This window comes from Folsomia candida, unplaced genomic scaffold (assembly GCF_002217175.1).
Source record: "Folsomia candida strain VU population unplaced genomic scaffold, ASM221717v1 Fcan01_Sc008, whole genome shotgun sequence".
NCBI lineage: Eukaryota > Metazoa > Arthropoda > Collembola > Entomobryomorpha > Isotomidae > Folsomia > Folsomia candida.
The window spans coordinates 2,512,197-2,533,012 of NW_019091200.1; the positions used below are offsets into that span (position 1 = coordinate 2,512,197).

The 20,816-nt window shown below is 41.3% G+C and overlaps 3 protein-coding genes across 3 annotated transcripts; 2 read left to right on the forward strand and 1 right to left on the reverse strand.

Annotated features, from left to right (window-relative positions):
* Nucleotides 1-33: 33 nt before the first annotated feature.
* Nucleotides 34-1,413, forward strand: LOC110853087 (SAP30-binding protein). Its single transcript, XM_022101317.2, has 2 exons — nt 34-959; nt 1,034-1,413. Exons 1-2 carry the CDS (start codon nt 169-171, stop codon nt 1,227-1,229), a joined length of 987 nt encoding a protein of 328 aa, XP_021957009.1. The 5' UTR covers nt 34-168; the 3' UTR covers nt 1,230-1,413.
* On the reverse strand, nt 1,404-6,702 carry LOC110853086 (uncharacterized protein C05D11.1). Its single transcript, XM_022101316.2, has 20 exons — nt 6,363-6,702; nt 6,174-6,297; nt 5,964-6,104; nt 5,801-5,901; nt 5,658-5,735; nt 5,284-5,415; nt 5,093-5,215; nt 4,861-5,018; nt 4,695-4,794; nt 4,374-4,637; nt 4,172-4,306; nt 3,990-4,109; nt 3,777-3,929; nt 3,470-3,709; nt 2,812-3,239; nt 2,545-2,737; nt 2,243-2,483; nt 1,943-2,021; nt 1,712-1,861; nt 1,404-1,646 (listed from the first exon to the last, which is right to left on the reverse strand). Exons 1-20 carry the CDS (start codon nt 6,606-6,608, stop codon nt 1,559-1,561), a joined length of 3,294 nt encoding a protein of 1,097 aa, XP_021957008.1. The 5' UTR covers nt 6,609-6,702; the 3' UTR covers nt 1,404-1,558.
* Nucleotides 6,703-19,446: 12,744 nt separating this feature from the next.
* LOC110853198 lies at nt 19,447-20,766 on the forward strand. Its single transcript, XM_022101445.1, has 2 exons — nt 19,447-20,143; nt 20,231-20,766. Exons 1-2 carry the CDS (start codon nt 19,447-19,449, stop codon nt 20,764-20,766), a joined length of 1,233 nt encoding a protein of 410 aa, XP_021957137.1.
* The last annotated feature ends 50 nt before the right edge of the window (nt 20,767-20,816 follow it).

The window sequence follows — 20,816 nt, forward strand, 5'->3', positions numbered from 1 at the left end:
TTAGTGCCGTGGCGCATTTTAGTTTTTTACGTCTTTACCCACATTTTAATTTAATATTTGCATAAAAAAGTTACTACTACTAGAAATTCAAGTTTGTTTGGTTACCAAACTTTGGTATAAGAGGAAAGGTCAGTAATTTGGCCTGATTTGATTAATCATATCGTCACCATGTCGCGAAACAATACGCCGTCAGTGCTCTCCTCTTTGAACGCGTATGATTCCACCGATTCGGAAGATGAAGAGCGTGACGATGGCGAAGTAGGATCGTCCGACGAGAAGAATATTAAGGGGGTTGTCGACATTCTTCTTAACCCTGTCGTCACTGCGCCACGATCCTCCTTCCACCAATACCTCGCACCACCCTTGGTACAGCCCGGAGGGGGGCGAGGAAGCGCTCCCAGCTCGAAGGAACCTTCACCATCGTCCTCTTCGCTGAAAAAGGTTGGGGGGACACCGACCCTCCTGCTCGGAAGCAGATATGCGGAAGAGGACGAAGATAACTTTGACTTTTGTCCACCCCCGATGGAAGAAGACGACATTGTGGAAGAAGAAGATGAAGAAGAATCTGCTGCTTCCGGAAGCGATAATAATTTAAACGATCAAGATTCTTCTTCCAACAATGCAGCAGTCTCATCGTTAAGAGGAAACAATGATGATGATGACGACGACGGTACGCCATGCTCACCCAAACGTTCCAAACTTGTCGACACCCTGCTCCCTCCAGCACCCACGACAGAATGTGATCCCGCACTACAGGCCAAGTTTAATAAAATGATGGTGCTCAAAAGCAAAGGGAGAAATGTGAATGACATTGTTCAAAATATGAAATCTTTTCGAAATCCGAGCATTTACAATAAATTGATTCTTCTCTGTAATATTGATGAGAATGGGACAAACTTTCCAGACCAGCCCGTCTTTGGGGAGAGTTCTTACTACGATGAGTTGGACAAGGCGCAAAGGTAGTGTTTTCTTTAAATTGGTCATGAGAATATGTAGATATGACTAATAATTGTTGTTATCTGTCTTTTGCCAGGTTGGAGATGGAACGACGTTTCAAGGAGAAGGAGAGACGAGCGAAGGAAGCGGCGGCGGCTACCGGTGGAGTTAAGGTGGACTTTCTCAGGGGGACAGTGCCAATACCGCCCCCACGCGTCCTCACCACCATGCCCACTATACTTCCCCCAACTCAAAAGATAAGAGCCTTTGGGAATTTAGCGTTCAAAAACTGAGATTTGACTCCCTCACGAGTGCATTCATGAAATACGAATGATGGAATTACAAAATTTGTGATATTTAAAGTTTAAAAACAAATTGTCGTTATATAATAATCAATTAATTTCAAGTTTGTTGTAAAATTTAGTGCTAGTTGCAGATTGGTAATAAAATGTCTATATACTTTTTTCATATTAAAAATTTTATTAATATGTACAATCAGAAATTTATTAGTTGCAGTAAATTATTACAGCAAAATTTTGAATTTTAAAAGTTAAGGCATAACAAACAAGAGGAGAAAGCATTTGGACATGACCGATATCAATCATTGATGCATCATAAGTAATCAATTAGTTAAATCGGCCGTATCTGCCCATTTTTCGAGGAACGAGTTTGCCAAGCCAGTCACGACTTGAAGCTTCTTGGCGTGCACCCTGAAAAAAGAGTAATTTTGAAATTAGTTACAGAAAATAGTTATGATAATTTGATTCTTTCATACGTTTCGAATCCTTCCACGATCGATACCACTTTATCCTGTGGAGAAACGATGGAGCAGACGTGATCTTGCAGAAAGACTGGTTTCAAATACTTTTCTACGATGGGTTGCAAATCGGCAAGTTTTATCGCGAGAATCTTTGATATCATGTCCCTATCGTACAGAAAAATGCATCAATTTATTACCAAACTAATTTATTTATATAATTTATTTATTGATTTATTCATGTGATACCTGGTGTATCCATCCGGTACATTCCGATAATACGAACAGAGTGATGTAGAAGAAAGTGCGAGTGGCGTTTTCTCTCCCTCTAAAGAAATATCAAAATTTATTATTTTGCAGGATTATTATGTGATAAAATTTATCATTATTTTAACGTAGTACTCGAAGCTCATCATCAAAATCAGCACATTTTTTAATCATTTCTCGGCTCTGGGAATTGATTTTAAAATTATGAACGACTCAGTAATGATTAAAAATGTGCTGATTTTGGCGATGAGTCATTGAGGCCTGCGTTAACGAATTGCTTACCAATATACTCGAAAATCAGTGAACTTTTGGCCGAGCTGAGAAATTCTTCCGACCAGATGTCCTCATCTCCACCTCCTGGGGGCGTGCAGTGCGCCATAACGATCTCTTTCGCCGCTTTGAATGCACCAACGACGTCGGTGCAACGATAGAGGTTGAAATATATCAAGCCTTCGTTGCATCGAGCATCCATGAAGAAATCGTAGGCCAATCCTGCTCCACGAATGCCACGGTAGAATGGCCCCTAATCAAGGCACATGAGTCAATTGTAAATTTAATTATCTACTTAATCGTTAAATTAATACCTCCGTCTGGCACAAGTATTGCATAGCCGTGAGTAAAATGGGTAACTCTGGGTCGGAATAGTTGTCTACGCCTGGAGCAACTTTGACCATGTAGGACGACTCTTCAGCTCGATTCCCTAAAATTCGCAATTCCGCTTCGGTCGTAAAAATGGAGGGTGATTTCATCCAAGTGAGATCGGGTGCGTTGGAAAGTCTGGGGACATAGAATAAGAGGAGATTTTATTTTGCTTGTACATAAAACCATCAAAAATATGATTAGACAGTTACCGTTTGTCACCCATTTCAACTTCCTGAAATGTGAACGTGTTTGCAAGCAATGCATTCAAACCGCCATTGCCAGCCTGGCTTTTCATCTTATCCAAATTAGCGGCGATGTGAAGGGTGACATTTGCCGGGGAGGTTAACACAGCTCGAATCGAATTGAACATTTCACCCAACTTCTTAGCCGACAAGGAGCCAATTCCCTTGAGGAACTTATGCTGGCGGAGGAGCGAGGATGTCTTTACGGGGGATTTGTCCTGATAGAGAATGTCCTTCAGGAGCGTGTACGCCATTCGGTTCCCTTTTCGCTTCATTTGAGGAATATCTGCAGCCATCTTGGTTGCAACTACTTTGGTGCGCTCGGCTGAAAACTGAGTTTTGAAGAGGAGAAGGCGCAGCCAGGAAAATCCGGCATCCAATTTGGACAGCTCCATCTGATCAGGAGAAGAATATTAATTACTTATTTTTTTCGTCATTCGACTCCCCTCATTCCATGGGTTCGATTTCGGTTTTTTCCCCGAAAACGGCAAGAAAATCCAAGAAAATTCCCGCAAAATAGCGTCCGTAAAATAGCGGACCCTAAAAAGGGTCCGCCACTTTCTCGGCAAACGCGATTCAACTTTTGCACCACAAATCGAACCCACGCCTCTGTCGATCCACAAACCTGGCAGTTCAGGGTGAAACTGTGACAATACGATCCACACTTGAATCGTCCTCCACCATCGATCCCGAGGGAGCATCCGTGCGACAACCAAGTCCGGTTTATGTCCGCAACGACATCCTCAAAACTCATGACGGTCCCATTATCCAAAAGGACGGGAGATTCTACAAGGACTTCGCGAAAGAGGGGCAGATACTTAAGTTGCTCGTATGACAAGGAGGACGTGTCCATATGGACCGAGACCTGTAAATGTCACGTCAATGATAATGAATACACGACAGATGATCAAATAAGTATTAAATGAACTCACGTAGACGAAATTCGACTTGATATCATCCATGTAAAAGTTACACTTCAGTTGATCCGCCCAGTCTGGATTTGCATAGCGAGTAATCGTGTGAAAATGGATCGAGTCCGCGCATGGAACAGAGACTTGTTCAAGCACGGAGGCTGGTGCAGGCGTCTGCAAAATTACACTTTCAGAGTAATTTACAATAATTACTATAAAATAGGCTAGCAATACCGAGTTGGTTTTGATGGCTTCGTCCAGCTCGTACCCCATTTTAGTCAGACCTGGAGCGCCCAGACGTAGACGACGCTCAGCCACGCGACCCTCTTCTTCTTTTGCAAGCATGGTGAAAGTCTGGGTGAGGGAAATCAAAAGTATTAAAAAGTTGTACGACTTTGCAACCCCCTGAGTTTTACCTCCTTGCTTGGATGAGCATAAACAGTGACCCATTTCTGTCCCAACACTTTCTCCTTGATGAGACTTATCCAGTATGCCTTATCCTTGGCGAGGAAACCAGTTATGGTGGAGGCACAATTGATACGTTTTTCAAACTAGAGGAAAAATTATTGAATTCAATTCAGGAAATGTGTGTTGAACTAGAAATTGTGGTCGACTGACCATTTCTTTATTATCCGAGCCGTACAGGAAATCCCCAATGACGGCGTACGCGACCGAATTGTGAGGCGTGTTCTCCATCGAACTCAACTCCTCTTGATAGTTTTTCTTGATAATGTCCGTCATTCGAGACATGTCGAAGAAATTGACTTGCTTTTCCAACGTTGACTTCGTTTTGGAGATGATTTCAGGCATTTTATCCTTTCCAACCCCTTCAAACTCTAGGTAGAATGTTGTACGGGAGTTTTCCATCTCGGCGTACGTTACCTGCAAAACACATGGTACATTGCATCACGAAAGAAAAATCAGCCCTTATGTATTTACCTGACTACAAATTGGGTCATCATTCTCCACAAAGGCGAGTTGCATCGGACCAACAGAGCTGTCGGTCAAGTATTCAAAGAGGAGACGAAGTGCGGCGACACTGTTCAACGAAAATAATTCAAATTATATACATATACCGACAGACAACGGTAACCTTTACACTCACGTCTCAATTTCCGTGATGGCGGACGGTCCTCGAAATCCAATCGTGACCAACGCTTCCTCGTCATCATCTTCTGCCGGAAAGTTCACATGTTTCTCTACCGCGGCGTTAATCTCGGGCACGTCGTCCAACCAGGGTTTTGTCCAGGAGGGAATTACGCCCTACAGAAGGGTTTATTAGTAAGTCTATTTTATGACAATCTGTAATTCTAATTCGATTAAAGTTAGGAACATACTTTTTCGTTAAGTTTTGCAATCGTGGGTTCCAAGGCTTTAAACAATTGTTCCGGAGTAACCCTTCCGCAAACAATGACACAAGTATTTCTCGGGTTGTAAAACTGCGTATGAAATTTCTTCACCTGCACAGAAAAAAAATTGTCAAAATTATAACAGTAAAACAAAATAGTAAAAAATGGTCGACTAGTACTTTGTCGTTGTTGCATGTTTCTCTGATATTTTTGCAAATTCCTCCCGTCTGGTAGTGATATCCTGAAGTGGGTGGATAAATAGTTCTAACAAGTTCGTGATAAACTCGCTCCTCGGCAGTGTTTTCCTTGGCCTGTAATTACATACATACGAATAATAATAAATTAAGCTGTCCTCAATTGATGTTAAATTTGTCCCAGTGTCTTTATTTAGCTAGCGAATATGTGAAATTGTTAACAAATTGAGAAGCTTATCTCCATATTAAATACATATTGTGGCTCAATTGTCTCAAGTTTGCTTTACCTCGTTATCTATAAGATAACGACAAACCTGACAAAACGCTAAGCAGATCCAAAACCCGTTACATCTATTTACCTGAAGTTCGCAGTAAACGACGCCTGCATCCGTACCGTCTCCAGTTGTATGGTAAACCTCAGTAACGAAGGCAGAGTCCTAAAATGATGTCAGTTTTATGACGACGACTAATTTATATTCAATTTCATAGTAATGAAACTCACGGAGAGGATGGGATGGAAAATATGGTCCATGTAAATGCCTAGCATGTTGCAGAAACCTTCACTTCCGGCAGTCGTGAGCGTGTAAGCCGTGTGGTCAACGTCTAGATAATTTTAAGTATTTTAATAAATGTATTTTATAAAGCTGACTTGTTGATTTTGTCACCTGTCCAAGCATTCGTCCCAGAAGCGAAACATTTGTTGGCCAGAATGTCCAAGACGCCTTTATACGGATAGTCTTCAGACCCCATGAAAATCAAGTGTTCCAAAGTGTGAGGAAGACCGTCATCGTCCGTGGCGCGGGTCGCTAGGATTAAGTAATTTTTAAAACAATAAAATTTGCTATAGTTTAATTAATCAATTAACAACTACTCACCCAGAACAATGTATCCGTTCACAATTGGTCCCTCAATATCGGCATGGACAACTTCCAGCCCGGTGGAAGTGGATCGATATTTTGTCACCGGATGGACATTATTGGCCTTGCCTTGCATAATGACCTGGAACAAATAACAATAAGTTAAACGGGTCAAACTTCTGATAAGCTTCAACATAAATAACTGACCTGAAAATCGTCGGCAAGATTGATTTTCATTGTTGCACCGGTTGCAGTTGTTGCAGCGCCCATGATTCTACTTGCAGTACGAGTTTTCAAAGAGGCGACACTACGAGTGTTCAAGAGAAGGGGAAAGCTGGTGGTGGTGAAGTGGGTGTGGTGTTTTTTTGTAAAAATGTGTCGAAAATTGTGGCCGGATGTGGCAAGTGTTAAAAATCTGTTCTTGCTGCTGTTCGTGACAATGGAGAAAAGCATTGATTGACTACTCGGACCGGATGGATGGCGGTGCGGATGGCAACTTTCCGGGGTGAAATAGTAGCTAATAAAAATTATATGAAAAACTTCCAAAATTTTTTCATGTAACTTTATCGACTTATTGATTCAAAAAGTAAAAATAATGCAAATGAGGCGATCAGAGATAAGTGAAAAAGAAGTCGATTGATTGATGAACTATAATTCCAAAATCAGAGGCGATCAGGCGACCCGGCCGAATGTCATTAACATTGAGACTTTCTCCGCCCGTCAACGCACGATAAGACAACAAGATAATGAGATCGATTCGTAATAAAGTTATTTTTGTTGCCATTTGTTTAGATTTGCCAATTGATAATCACGCATATTACAATTTCAATATTTTTTCTTGCATGCAAATGTTCTAAAATTATTGAACCAATTATTGAAACGATTTCGCCAATTCATGCAAATTGTAAATTACATTATTAACGTAATACGAATGAATATATGTAAAGTATAAACTATGTAAGCATCTTTATTGAATTGAAGCATAAATCAATATCGATGTTTAACAATAATCTAAAACTACATAATTACTTGTTAGTTGAAGAAAGTGGGGAAATTGAGATTTCCAAACTTTCTCTTCTACTTATTATCGAAAACTGTGCAAAGTTGTACAACCCCCAGGTATTTAACTCTTTAATTAATCATAGTCTAAGAATCTTGGTCGTGACGTAAGGTGGCATTTAGAAAATACCGAGAAACAGATTGTGTCGAAATTTCATGCAAATCGGATGAGAAATTACGAAATTACGGCAACGGCGTACATGCAATAGCATGCAAATCTAAAATGGCACGCTTTTATGAGGAATGTCAGGTTGCTAAATCAGCTTTTTGACCTCGTGACCTTGAAAGAACCTTTCAGATCGTCCTATGCTTTATACAAGGAGCTTCCCGAAAGAAAATCGTTTTCTAGTCACCTCATTTGCATCATCAGACTCACATTGCATCTTTTCGGCCATACGAGGTATATGCAAATTACATAAAAATCTGAGGAATGGGAGAATTCGGTCGTGGAGAACTATTTCAGTGGGGGCGGCCGCCTTTCGGTCACGACCAAGATTCCACGATTGTGGTATCTTAGGAACTGGGATTGTAATAGTAATCTTAGTATGACATTTTCCCCAATTCCCTAAATAGCGTTGAAATTGTGTCAAGACTGCTTGACAATTTATCATAATACAAGGTTACGACAGTTGCTTCGATAGCCTCAAAAACCTCCATTTTTGAAGTGCTAATTATTTGGGCCGTCGCTAACGGTAATTAAAGCACAAAAATTTTTAACAGAACGCCGAAATAGCCGATTTCACATTTACAACTGCACTGATTCTTGTATCCATCCATGGTTAATTCGTGGGAACGAAATGTGAGTGCACACTGGTTCCAAAAGGTACCAGGGTTTTCGAAAATTGAATTGAATTGAGTTTCTTCATCGTCGAAGTAAGCATCGACTGTGAAGAGACGAAGTTGCAGTTGGCATGTAGATTATTACAAAAATTATCACATACTATCTGTCCACGGCAAGTTGAACCCGGAGATATGGGAGACTAAACTCAGTTCAACGTTAATAAGCATGGGCCGGGATTTAGTCTTCCATATCTCCGGGTTCAACTTGCCGTGGATAGACTATAGTGGCAGAAGTGATGGGTTCCCACAGGTTTCACTCTCTGATTGACAAGAGTTACATGAATTTATGGCAACTTTTAATTTATTCATAAATTGCTGCCAAACCCAGCCTTATATTTGCAGCTTTATAATTTTACGTGTTATTTTAACATAATTAATTGGCCCTGTGTCCCTTCCCATGATGTCGCAATCGAAAAACTGACCTCAGATTCGAAATCAGCGACCAAAAACCTATAAGAATCGACATTTACCCAATGCTAACGACGTCGAAATAATTAATTGAATTATTCGTAACAATTGTAAACATTTGAAATAGGCCGCTATAACATATGTAGGCAATGTAGGTATACATATATAGTAGTTATATAGTATATAGTATATAGCACAACTTCCACCTGTATACCTGTGTATAGCTATATATAACCTATGTTTATGTATATAACTACTAAATATATATATATATATATATATGTTATATATAGCTATACACAGGTATACAGCTGTATACCTATAGCACGCGTGTGCTATATGCTATATAACTACTATATATGTAATTATAATATAACACGGAACATGTGAGGCCGCTTATCTCAGGTGCTATTAATATACATAGGCTATTAATAGCACCCAGTATGACTGGGTGCTATAGTCTATGTTTATACATAGGCTATAGCACTGGGTGCTATTTATAGCAGAACTTTCACCCTATTTATAGCAGAACTTTCACCGGTGCTATTTATAGCAGAACTTTCACCGCCCTCCAGAGGGTATAAAAGGAGCTGCACCAGAAATTTTTGTCAGTCTGCGGGAGGCGCTCGTGGGGGACGTGTCCCTGGGTGAGCTCCCCATTGTAGCCGCGCCCCTGGACCGCCCTGCCTCTCTGGGGAGTCGGGTCCACCCGTGGTTTGTCCCACAGCCCCGACTCTCTTCCCGTTGGAGGGGTGGTCCGGGGGAGCAACGCTGCAAGGGGAGAGCCTTACGGGAAGGTCCCCCCTCCAATGCTCCTCCCACCAAGCAGACTCACCGGGTGGGGAGCCGGCGGGGCTTGCCAAAAGTGCGGGTGGCGCTTGGCAAGTGAGAGGGGCTCTCTACCTCCAACCCTTGGGTGACGCCGCTCTTTAGCGATACCTCCCCTTGGGGCCGACCGGGTTCCCGAGTTCGAAGCCTTAATGGGGGCCGATTTACAGGTGCGCTCCCACCTCGTAAGGCGAGGGTCAGACGGGCCCCCTAGGGGAACGCGGTTGCAGAGGCGGTGATGTGGGCAGGGCTTTCCCGGTCGGTGGAGGTAGACCCCCTTGCGCCTCAGGGCGCGAGTGGGGGCCCGCCCGCGTGGAGCACGAGGGAGCGACGTCCTCGTCGTGTGCTCTGGAAACGCCCTTTTAAGGGCGGCCAACAGCTCCCCCCCTTATAAATGCTTGGCAGGGCGACAACCTTTGTCGCCATGCCATAACTTCGCCATTTCTTGTCCGATTTCCATCAAATTTAGACAGACGCTTCTTTTTGGTGTTGTCGACATGTCGCAAGGTCCCAACCGTCGCCATCACCTTGTTTTCGCCCACTTCTGTCGCCATGCCATAACTTCGCCATTTCTTGTCCGATTTATATGAAATTGAGAACAATGCTTCTTATTGGTGTTGTCGACGTGTCCCAAGGTCCCACCACCTCCACCCCCTTGTTTTCGCCAAATTTCGTCGCCATGCCATAATTTCGCCATTTCTAGTCCGATTTCCATCAAATTTCGACAGAGACTTCTTTTTGGTGTTATCGACATGTCGCAAGGTCACACCTGCCGCCACCACCTTGTTTTCGCCAAATTTCGTCGCCATGCCATAATATCGCCATTTCTCGTCCGATTTTCATCAAACTTCGAAAGAGACTTCTTTTTGGTGTTATCGACATGTCGCAAGGTCACTCCCGCCTCCACCACCTTGTTTTCGCCAAATTTCGTCGCCATGCCATAATTTCGCCATTCCTCGTCCGATTTTCATCAAACTTCGAGAGAGACTTCTTTTTGGTGTTATAGACATGTGGCAAGGTCACACCCGCCGCCACCACCTTGTTTGCGCCAAATTTCGTCGCCATGCCATAATTTCGCCATTTCTCGTCCGACTTGCATGAAATTTGGCACAATGCTTCTTATTGGTGTTGTTGACATGTCGCAAGGTCCTATGATCATACCCATCCTCAAATTTGACAGGTACAGGAAGTCTATCCTTCAGACAAGCAACGTCAACCGGTGCACAACCGGCAATGTTGTGCAGATCAAGATCCATTGCTTCCTTAATCTGCCTTTGAATCACCATGATTAAAAAATTGTCCGGGCTGTGCATATTGAGCAATTTGTACGAGTACTTCCTATTGATCATCAATGGACGATCCGGATAGCACCACTAATGCTGCCCAAATCCTTATCAAGCAACATTTCAGTAATCAGTCGTCGTTCCTAAAGCAAGAAAGAAAAGAAATGGTGATGTTTAACTCCAGTTACAAACTTAAGAATTATTTTTTATCATTATGGTAAAGTGTTAAAGTTAAACTATCAAAGACAACTTGACCTTTTGACCCACCTACCGCGTATTATTTCTTACCTCCCTATAAAATCAAGTTTTATGTGCCTTCAATTTTTTTTGTCGACAGGCTCATAAAAACCCTTCGATAATCATTTTTTTAATTTTTTAATTTTTTTAATTTTTTTTTTATTAGTGCTCGATTGATATGGCCACGGCCTTTACAATCATATATAAAGAAGTTTCATACATTTATTTAAATATGTTGAGATATTACTATTTCGATATTTTTTAGCCTAGTTTAAGTATTAAATATTAGCATAATATTGCATCCGTATTATTGTAGGCTTCTCTCACTTCAGTAGCTTGAGTCAAATAATGCTTAATACATTTTGATTTAGTCTCATCTAAATCACCAAGAAAACTTACAAAATCATTTCTACTTGTAGGAAGACACAGGTCAAGTTTGCTATTAAGTACTTTACGGATTAAATTGTAGCATGGGCAAATACATATGAAATGATATAGGCCTTCAATTGCAGACTGGCATAGGTTACATAGAGGGGTTGTTTCTTTGTTATACATAATATTCCATTTAATATTACAGATTTGTTTTTAATTGTAAATCTGGGGTACATTGCTCTTAATTGCATGCCCAACTTAACTAAATTCCATGACATATTTCCATTTAAGAAACCTTCAACCTGGACATGCAATTTAATGTGTTTAAAGTGACATAAAGAGTTTGAGCTTTGCATTCTAATTACATCTTCTACTATTCTATTTCTAATCGTATTAGCTATTATATTTATATTGTTTCTTAAAATATTTATCGTATCTAAATTTACATTTTCCGGATCAAATGAAAATAAGTTTTCACATTCATACTTTTTTAAATAATCATTCAAGTCACGATACCAATTAAATTTCATTTTATTTTTTGAGAATGTACTAGTTTTAATTAGATTATTGAGGACTTGCCTCAATGCAGTACTGTACGGACGTTGCAGTATCTTCAGCACAAACTTCATAGCATTTTTAATTACACTTAATTGTATCGGGTAGCAGTTAGTTTCTAATCTCAGAAACCATAGAGGAGTATGATTAGGCAAGTAAAATAACTTTCGAAGAAATTTTGCTTGAAACATAATTAATTTATCTAACACTCCTAAGCCCCATATATGTGAACAGTAGAGTAGTACAGACTTGGTTAATGAATCAAACAGTTTCAGTCTTGTATCAAGTTTTGTTATATTGGCTTTATAAAATAAAATAAAAAGCTCATTTTCAGCTTGTTTTGCTTTTAATAGAAAAGAGTTACAAATGTCGGAGTAGTTCATCCTACTATTAAAGTTGACTCCCAAGTATTTGTATGATTCTGTGCATGCGATCTTGTCATTTCCCCAAAAAATGATTGGTTCTAATCTCTTAGGCTTGCCATTTCTAAAAATCATGAAATTAGTTTTTGAGAGATTAATTTGCATATCATTTCCTATTAAATAATTTCTCAAAATATTTATTTTTTCTTGCAAGTGAATGGCGTTTGTTGCTAACAAAATGATATCGTCCGCATAGCATAGCAAATGAATTTCAGCAGTTCCAATTCTTAAAATAGACAGCTCTATATTATTATGCATGAGGTCAAACAGGTCATTTGTATGCAAAGTATACAATTTTGGACTGAGCGTTTCTCCTTGTAGTACAGCTTTTTTAAAGGGAAAGAAATTGCTTTCTCCGTGGCGCGTACGGACTTTTGCCTTCGCTTTGGCATAAATGTTCTTGATGGTATTCAGCATTTTGTCACTAATTCCTGCTAATTTTAACTTTTTCCAGAGCTGATCATGCTTGACTCGGTCAAAAGCTGAACTGAGGTCCACCAGTAATGCATATACCTTTCCCCTTTTATTTCTAATAATATGTTGCAAGATTGAGTTTAACATGAAAATATGATCTTCACAACCCATTCCCTTTCTGTATGCAGCCTGAAATTGTGATATTTTTTCATGTTTCTCACACCACTCATTTAAACGATTTGTCAAAAGCATAGCATACAATTTTAAACCGGTGTTTATTAGGGAAATAGGTCGATAATTTTTTGGATCAAGTTTATCGCCTTTTTTGTATATGGGTGAGATAATAATATCCGCCCATCCATCTGGGATTTGTTGACTCTCCCATAATAAGTTTATGCTATCTAGTAATATAAGTCTTTGCATGTCATTAAGTCCCTTCCATGCTTCATTTGGGATACTATCCGGCCCGGGCGCTTTTCCAGTACTTAATTTCTTGATAACAATATTTAGTTCTGCAGATGTGAAAGCTCCGTCCGTATCGTCATTAATTATACTGAGTTCGTCATTTGGAAGTGTGTCCTTTTGTTCATTTGTGTCGAAAATTTTAGAAAAATGGTCATGAAATGCTACAGGAGTAATTGTTTGATCATTGTCGTAATTACCATTACAGTTCCGCTTTGACCTATAGTAATTAATCGCTTTCCAAAAGTCCGACGAGTTTTTAGCGTTACAAAGTGAACTTTGAATTGCATTGAAAAATTTTAATTTCTTCGCCTTCTTAAGATTGATATAAGTTCTCTTCTTCTGTAAGAAAATCAATTTTAATTGGTCTTTTTCTAATTCATTCCCAGCTTTACGAAAATTACGAAGACTACTATTGAAAAGCTTCTTCTCTAACAAGCATTTTTTATCGAACCATCTTGGTCCATACGTTATATTTTTTACTCGTAATATTCTTCTCTTAAACATTTCACATGAATCTATTCCTTTAAGCATGCCCTGTTGAAATTTATCAATTGTGATATTACTACTCTCGCAGTTTTCCAGGATGTTATCGAAATTGTCTTGAAATTGTCCGATTTTATGTACATCCCATTCTACCCTGACTATTTTTGTGAGAGTCTCAAAATGTGGTACTGCATTTAATTTTAGCATGATAGGGAAATGACAAGACTGCTCGCTGGACAAAACCTTGAATTCTTTCTTATCTGTTATTGATTGAGAGGTGATACACAAATCTACAACGCTTGAACCATTCTTATTAACAAAGGTGAAGTCACCGTCTGTACCATGCTCTCCGTTACCATTCAGCAAACTAAGATTATTTTCCTGTATTATTTTAATAAGCTTGGTGCCACGTAAATTAGTGACTTTGTCGTTGGATTTACTTGTATGATTTCCTGTTCTCGAATTAAAATCACCCATGTATATGCAAGAAATCTGTGCTGAATCTACTGCCTGAAATATCTCTTCTATTTCGATGTTACTATTAGGGGGTAAATAGCTAAAACTAATGATTACTTTCTTAAAATTATCGTTTAACTGTATGACGCTATATTCATTCTTCATACATATAACTTTACTAAAATTAACTATGCTATTTTTTATACCAATGTAGTAACCCATCGATGCTCTTCCTTTGATTTTTGATTTCACAGCTTTCATATCAAAAATTGTATATCTATCTGTAATTTTACTGTTTAATATATAGTCATCAACGTGCCATGTTTCACAAAGGAAGAATATCGTTGGGTTAAACTCGATTAATTCATTATAAAATAAGATATTTTTAGACCTTATACCTTCTATATTCCAGGAAATTATATTAAAGTTACTGATCCTTGATTGTTGTGTTAATTGTAGAGGCCGGCCGTATCGTCACGTCATTTGTTTTCCATCCTCCACAATTTGATTAGAGTCATTTATTGTGTACCAGGTTGTAGCTCCTTCCGTTGTAATTTTCACCCGTTTCTTGTAACATCGGAACAGCAGGTCCGGTTTTTCTTTCTTCATGTTTTTCGCAAATTCTCTCAGTTGGGAACGCATCTTTCTTTCCTCGGGTGCCAGATCTTCATCAATAAAAATATTGGTTCCGCTCAGTTTCATGCGAAGGGACAGGATTTGTGCTGCGTCGCGTTGTCTCACCATCTTAAGCAAAAGGGGTCGAGGTCGGGCCATATCTGGGTTAAAAGTACCCATTCGGTAGCAACAATCATAATCGATTTGTGCGAGTCCCAGTTTTTTTGCTAGCTCTTTAACATGTTTTTCACGATCTGACCATTTCTCACCGACGGTTTCCACTATTCCGTTAATAACCACATTTTTGTGTCGATCTGCTGTCTGTAATTTATCGATCCTTATTTTCAGTTGGTTAATATTTTCTTTCGGCGGACTTGTTAGCTTTTCCAAATTTTGTAGTCGGGTTATAACTTTATTTTCACTGTCTGTGACCACTTTTAGAATGTAATCTTTTAGGTCACTGTCGCCCATGTTGGTTGTGGGTTGAATAACTTTAGGCTTTTTGGTTATTTTTGGTTGTGGCGAAGGTGAGGATTCGAACGAAGAGTTTAATTGGTCATTACATCTAGATCTTTTACTACTTGAAGATGTGGGTGTTTGCGGAAAATTATTTACACCTTTTCTCATTTGAACGTTATTTTGGATTTTGATGTATAACTCGATTTTACAGACGAGTTTGTTCAATTTGAGGAAGGCATGTAGATTAGACGACGACTCGATTGAATGGAATAATTTCTCGATTTTACAGACGAGATATTTGAATGAATGAGACTCATGTCAGAGAACCATGTTCTCTCTTCAGAAGCTAGACTGAGACTCACTCATTTTTTTAACTAGAAAAGACAGTTTTCTTATGTTCTTCCAGCAGTCTTTCAGTGAGGAGAAAAGACATTTTGGTTTGGTCTTTTCTCCTCACTAACTTTGAAGATTGCTTGACAATTTATCGTAATACATCCATGATTAAAACCTACAGTGCAGACTCCATATAGCCCGAGTCAGGGACAGAGTCCTGGACTCGATAAGTCCGAGTCCGTTTCTTGTCCGAATTGAAATACATACTAAAGCTGCATATAGTCCAGCCTCCATACCAAATTTCAGCTCGATATGAAGATTTCGAAAAATTAGTATGGGTCACCCCCAGGGTCACTCTGGTTGCATTTTGCAAACTTTTAACTTCATATTTTTTCATAAGAAGCCATTAAGTATCACCGTGCTGGATTTCATCTTTTTCAACCACTTTCTAAAAATCGGTATGGGTCACCCCAGAGGGTCGCTCCAGATAAAAATTTTACAAATGTCATTTCATATTCTTCCATTAAGACCCACACGCAACCTGTGTACCAAATTTCAGCTCGATATGACGATTTTGAAAAATCGGTATGGGTCACCCTCCAGGGTCCCTCAAGATGAAAATTTTTCCAACTTGAAGTCATTTTTATCTATTAGGAGGCATTAGCAACCTCTGTACCAAATTTCAGCTCTCTACAACAATTTTGAAATTTTGGTGCTTAATACCCCACCCACTCCGATGACCCCCACCGGTCAACCACTTGACCGATTTGGCCCATCTTCGAACTCGTTTCCTAACTTTGTCCAATATACATATGGTAAAAATTTCAAGTCAATCGGTTCAGCCGTTTTGGCTCTATCGTGCCGGACAGACGGACATGACGGTTCCATAAGCCCTGACTCGGGTGTTTAGGAAGCTGGCCCTCAAATACCACCCCGATAAGAACAAGGACCCTGCAGCAGGAGATATTTTTAAATTAATTAACCAGGCGAAGGAGTTTTTGTTGTGTCTCACCCCTGCAACGGCGAAGAAGAAGAATAAGGTTCCTCCAAGTGAGATCTGCGGAAAACTGTTCAACAGCTACGCTGCGAAGTCGCAACACCGTTTCAAGCATTTACCGAAACCGAAATGTCCTGGTTGTTCGTGTCTCTTCGCAAGACCTGATTCACTGGACCGGCATCAAAGGACTTGCCGTGGTAATTCAGAATCATTGTTAATGTTTATGTTAATAAATACGTATTTAAAATTTTAAAATAATTGTTTCTTATTTTTTTATTTAAATAAAATTTATCTTATTATTGTAGGCTATAAGAATTTCCTCATGTGTCCTCTGACTTGCTTTGTGAAATTGGAAAGACTAGTGGCGACCAATTTACCAACTGCGCCACAAAAAATGATTGCAATCGCGGTGAATAGGCCAACGATTCGACGACGACTGGCCCGTAAAAAGCTGCCCAGAAAACGTCTCCTTGCAATCAAAGCTCGGATCTCCACGAGCCCAATACGACCGTGGAACCGACTTAAGATTAGGATACAAAAAAAATAATCCCTTCTACGCCTTTTGGCTAAGATCAAAGTGTATCGCTTCTCGGCCTTGGCTAAGATCCGTGCGCAGTGCCCCCCCCCCCCCCCCGCCGCCCCTCGTCCCCACCGCAAGATGGATTCTCGTGCCCCCACCCGTGTTAGTGATACCCTCACAGTTCTCCACCCACCTTCCTCATCTTGGCCGTGCACAGAAGATTCGTGTAATAAAGTGTTTAAAGCGACTACCGACTGGTCCTCTGGAAAAAGAAGCCTCATCCGTCATCTGCTCCAAGAACATAAGGTTGAGATAAAAAACACAATTAACATCTGTTTTGGCTGTCGCGCAACCTTGAGGAATCGACCATCTCTCCACAAGTGTCTTCTCCCCGTCCAGTTCGAGGTAGAGGTACAAACTTTCAATCATGTATGTGCTACGTGCCTAGAATCCTTCCCCCACAAAAAAGGCCTACAAAATCATCAGAAAATACACAAAAATCCGGGTGCAGGCTCAAGGACAGTTTCTCAGTCCGTCCCATCCACCTCTCGTCAACCTACACCACCGCATTGCCGTCTTTCCACCCAAGGAGAGAACCACACCCAAACCACACAGTCAACTCCCCTCACTGAGTCCCCCCGTTCTTTGCACACTGCTCACGCCCCCACTCCACGATCACTCACTACCCCAAATCGCCACTTGACACCTCTAATGGCGATCTCTTTCGCAACCACAACTCCGCTGTCCTATCAATCCCCATCATCACCATCAACAACACCGTCATCCCATTCACCTCGTCCAGTGACACCAATTCCAATTGGTGACCTCATTGTCAACACACCTCCTTGCCACCCGATTGAGGAGCCAGGTGAAACAATCTCGCCTCTTCGCATTCCGACATACACACAGGAGGAGGAAGTCCTTAGTGCCAACTCGAGTACGTCTGACGACGAGAACTTCGCGATATCAGATAACGACCACCTCCACTATGGAGAGGAGGAGAATAACCAGGAGGGAACGCTGGTCAACCACAATCTTAGTCCCTTACATCCTACTCACATTGACCCAAATGGTAGGTCCTCCCTCTATCAATACCTGCCTGACCTCCTAAAAATCCTTAGATCTCTGAATCACCCCGACAAGTGGAAAAGATTCACCGAAATCCTTGACTCCCTAACAGAAGAAGCACGAACCGAACTTAATATCCGCCCCCGTCCTCAACAAGCTGCCGTCCCCCGACGCCCACCAACGGTCACTGAAGCCTTGGATGCAAAACTGATCCAAAAGCTCTACAAGAGAAACAGAAGACGAGCAGTTCGGCTCATCCTGGATGGGGATTCTCCCCCGTGTGTCATTCCCACCAACACTCTCCACCAATTTTTCACCGAGCGTAGGTCAGAAAAACCCTACGATAATTTTTTCTACCAACCATATGGGGGCTCTCGTGAACCACTCCCTTGCGACATGTTCTCACAAACCGAGGTCATCAAACGGCTTCGCAAGTTTGAGAACTCTGCCCCCGGTGACGACCAAATAACTTACCGACACTGGCTCAGCCTTGATCCCGAAGGCAACGTTCTAACCACTATCATGAACATATGCCTAAAATACCAAAGAATTCCCGAGACATGGAAATCTTCCCGCACCATCCTCATTTGGGAGATGTTTCCGATCCAGGAAATTGGAGACCAATATCAATAACCCGAACTCTCTACAAACTCTACTCAGGATGCCTGGCGTCTCGTCTAACAACGTGGCTAGTCAACAACAAAGTCCTCCATTCTAGTCAAAAAGGATTTCTTCCTTTTGATGGTGTATTCGAACACAACTTTGTGCTTCAACATCGGATGCAAGAAGCAAGGACTCGAAAACAGGACCTTTACGTAGCATGGTTGGACTTCTCTGACGCATTTGGGTCCATCCCCCACGCTGCTCTTACTGACTCCCTCCGCCATTATGGAATCAGTGACTACTTATCTCCCATCATCCAAGATATGTACACTGATGCATCTACACACGTCGTCTCCAGTGACGGTGTCACCGCACCCATCCAAATACGATCTGGAATACACCAAGGTGACCCACTTTCCAGTATTCTATTCAACATCGCGATAAACCCCATCCTAGAGAGGATCCACAACTCGGGCGACGTCAACCACCAAGCCCTCTCCTTCGCTGACGACCTAACCCCGATGGATGAGACTTATGAAGGACTGCAAAATAAAATCAACATCATCAACTATGAGTCCCAACGTCTCTCCATCCAACTCAACCCTAAAAAGTGCGTCTCTCTACATCTCAGCGGAAAAACTCCGGTTGGATCAAGACCATCCATTTTCAGGATCGAAGATCCCCCATAGAATATCTCAATGACCACGAGTCAACTCAATTTCTAGGGAAGCCAACTGGCTTCCAACTCTTCAAAGACAATTCTTCGGTCGAATCTTACATCCAAACCGGACAAAAGATCTTATGCTCTAACCTCGCCCCGTGGCAAAAGATTGATGCAATGAAAACTTTCTTCTACTCCTCCCTAACCTTCCCAATGAGAACAGCGCAGCTTTCCAAGACCCAGTGGGAGAAAGTGGATAAAGCCCTCCGTCCACTTTTCAAAGATACCCTCAAACTCCCACGTGAGGTTGCGAACGAATATCTCTACGGTGGAAGAAACTCCGGATCCTGCGCCATACCATTAGCTGCGGAAGACAGTGATCTCCTTCTCATTGACAACGCCTTCAAACTGCTCACCTCCAATGATCCCACCATAAAAGAATTAGCCCTAGCCGACCTACTCAACACCACGAGTAAAAGAACCAGACCCCAAACTCCCACCCTTGAGGACGCTGCCCTCTACTTATCCGGCTACAATGAAGGCTCATACCGCACCACCACCAATGCCATATCCAACGTGTGGACACAAGCAAGACAGGCATCATCCCGTATAAAAGTCTCATGGACGATTGATGATGACGGTCCCTCTCTCCATCACTTGGACATCACCCTCGAACCACGGCACAGGCAAGCTATCGCCCGCACTCTCCGCCAACAAACTCGACAAGTCAGAGACAAACGTCTCCACAGTCTTGCCAACCAAGGAAAAGTGATGGAGGTTGTTGCCCAATCTAAAGCAAGTCATCATTTCATTCAAAACGGTGACTACATCCGATTTGCTGACTGGCGTTTCATTCACCGAGCAAGACTCAACCTGGTCCCCCTTAACGGTGCTAAAATGTGGCAACGGGGCAATAATCAGCATTTTCTTTTTGCAATAAATCCTCTTTTATTTCATTTTGCATAACGATAATTCAAATTCAAATCCACTGAATCAGATGCAAATGCAGCCTGCAGGCGATGCAACCACCCACAAGAAACTCTACCTCACGTCCTCAATCACTGCATGAGGTACAGTCAAGCCTACACCCACCGCCACAACGCCATAGTCCATCGACTGAAGACCGCTCTTGCCAAGTTCACCATCATCGCAGAAAACCAAACGGTCGTCCCCAACCTAGACATCCGTCCTGACTTACTAGCAGTAAAAGATAACCATGCCTTCATCATTGACGTCACCATCCCGTTTGAGAATCGACCCGAAGCATTCACTAAAGCCCGAGAAACCAAGATGGAGAGATACAAACTTCTTCAACAAGCCCTTCTCTCAAGATACGGTGCAGTCGATATTGTCCCATTCATTGTCGGATCTCTTGGATCATGGGATAATAACAACGACCAATTCCTTCGCTTAGTGTGTGCCAAATCCTATGCAAAACTCTTTAAAAAACTTTGTGTAGTGGACTGTATTAAGTGGTCAAGGGACATCTACATCGAGCATCTTACCAACATTCCCCAATACAAAAAACCATAAAGCAACTTTACATATTTTTCATGTTTTTAGATATAATTATGATCTAGTCT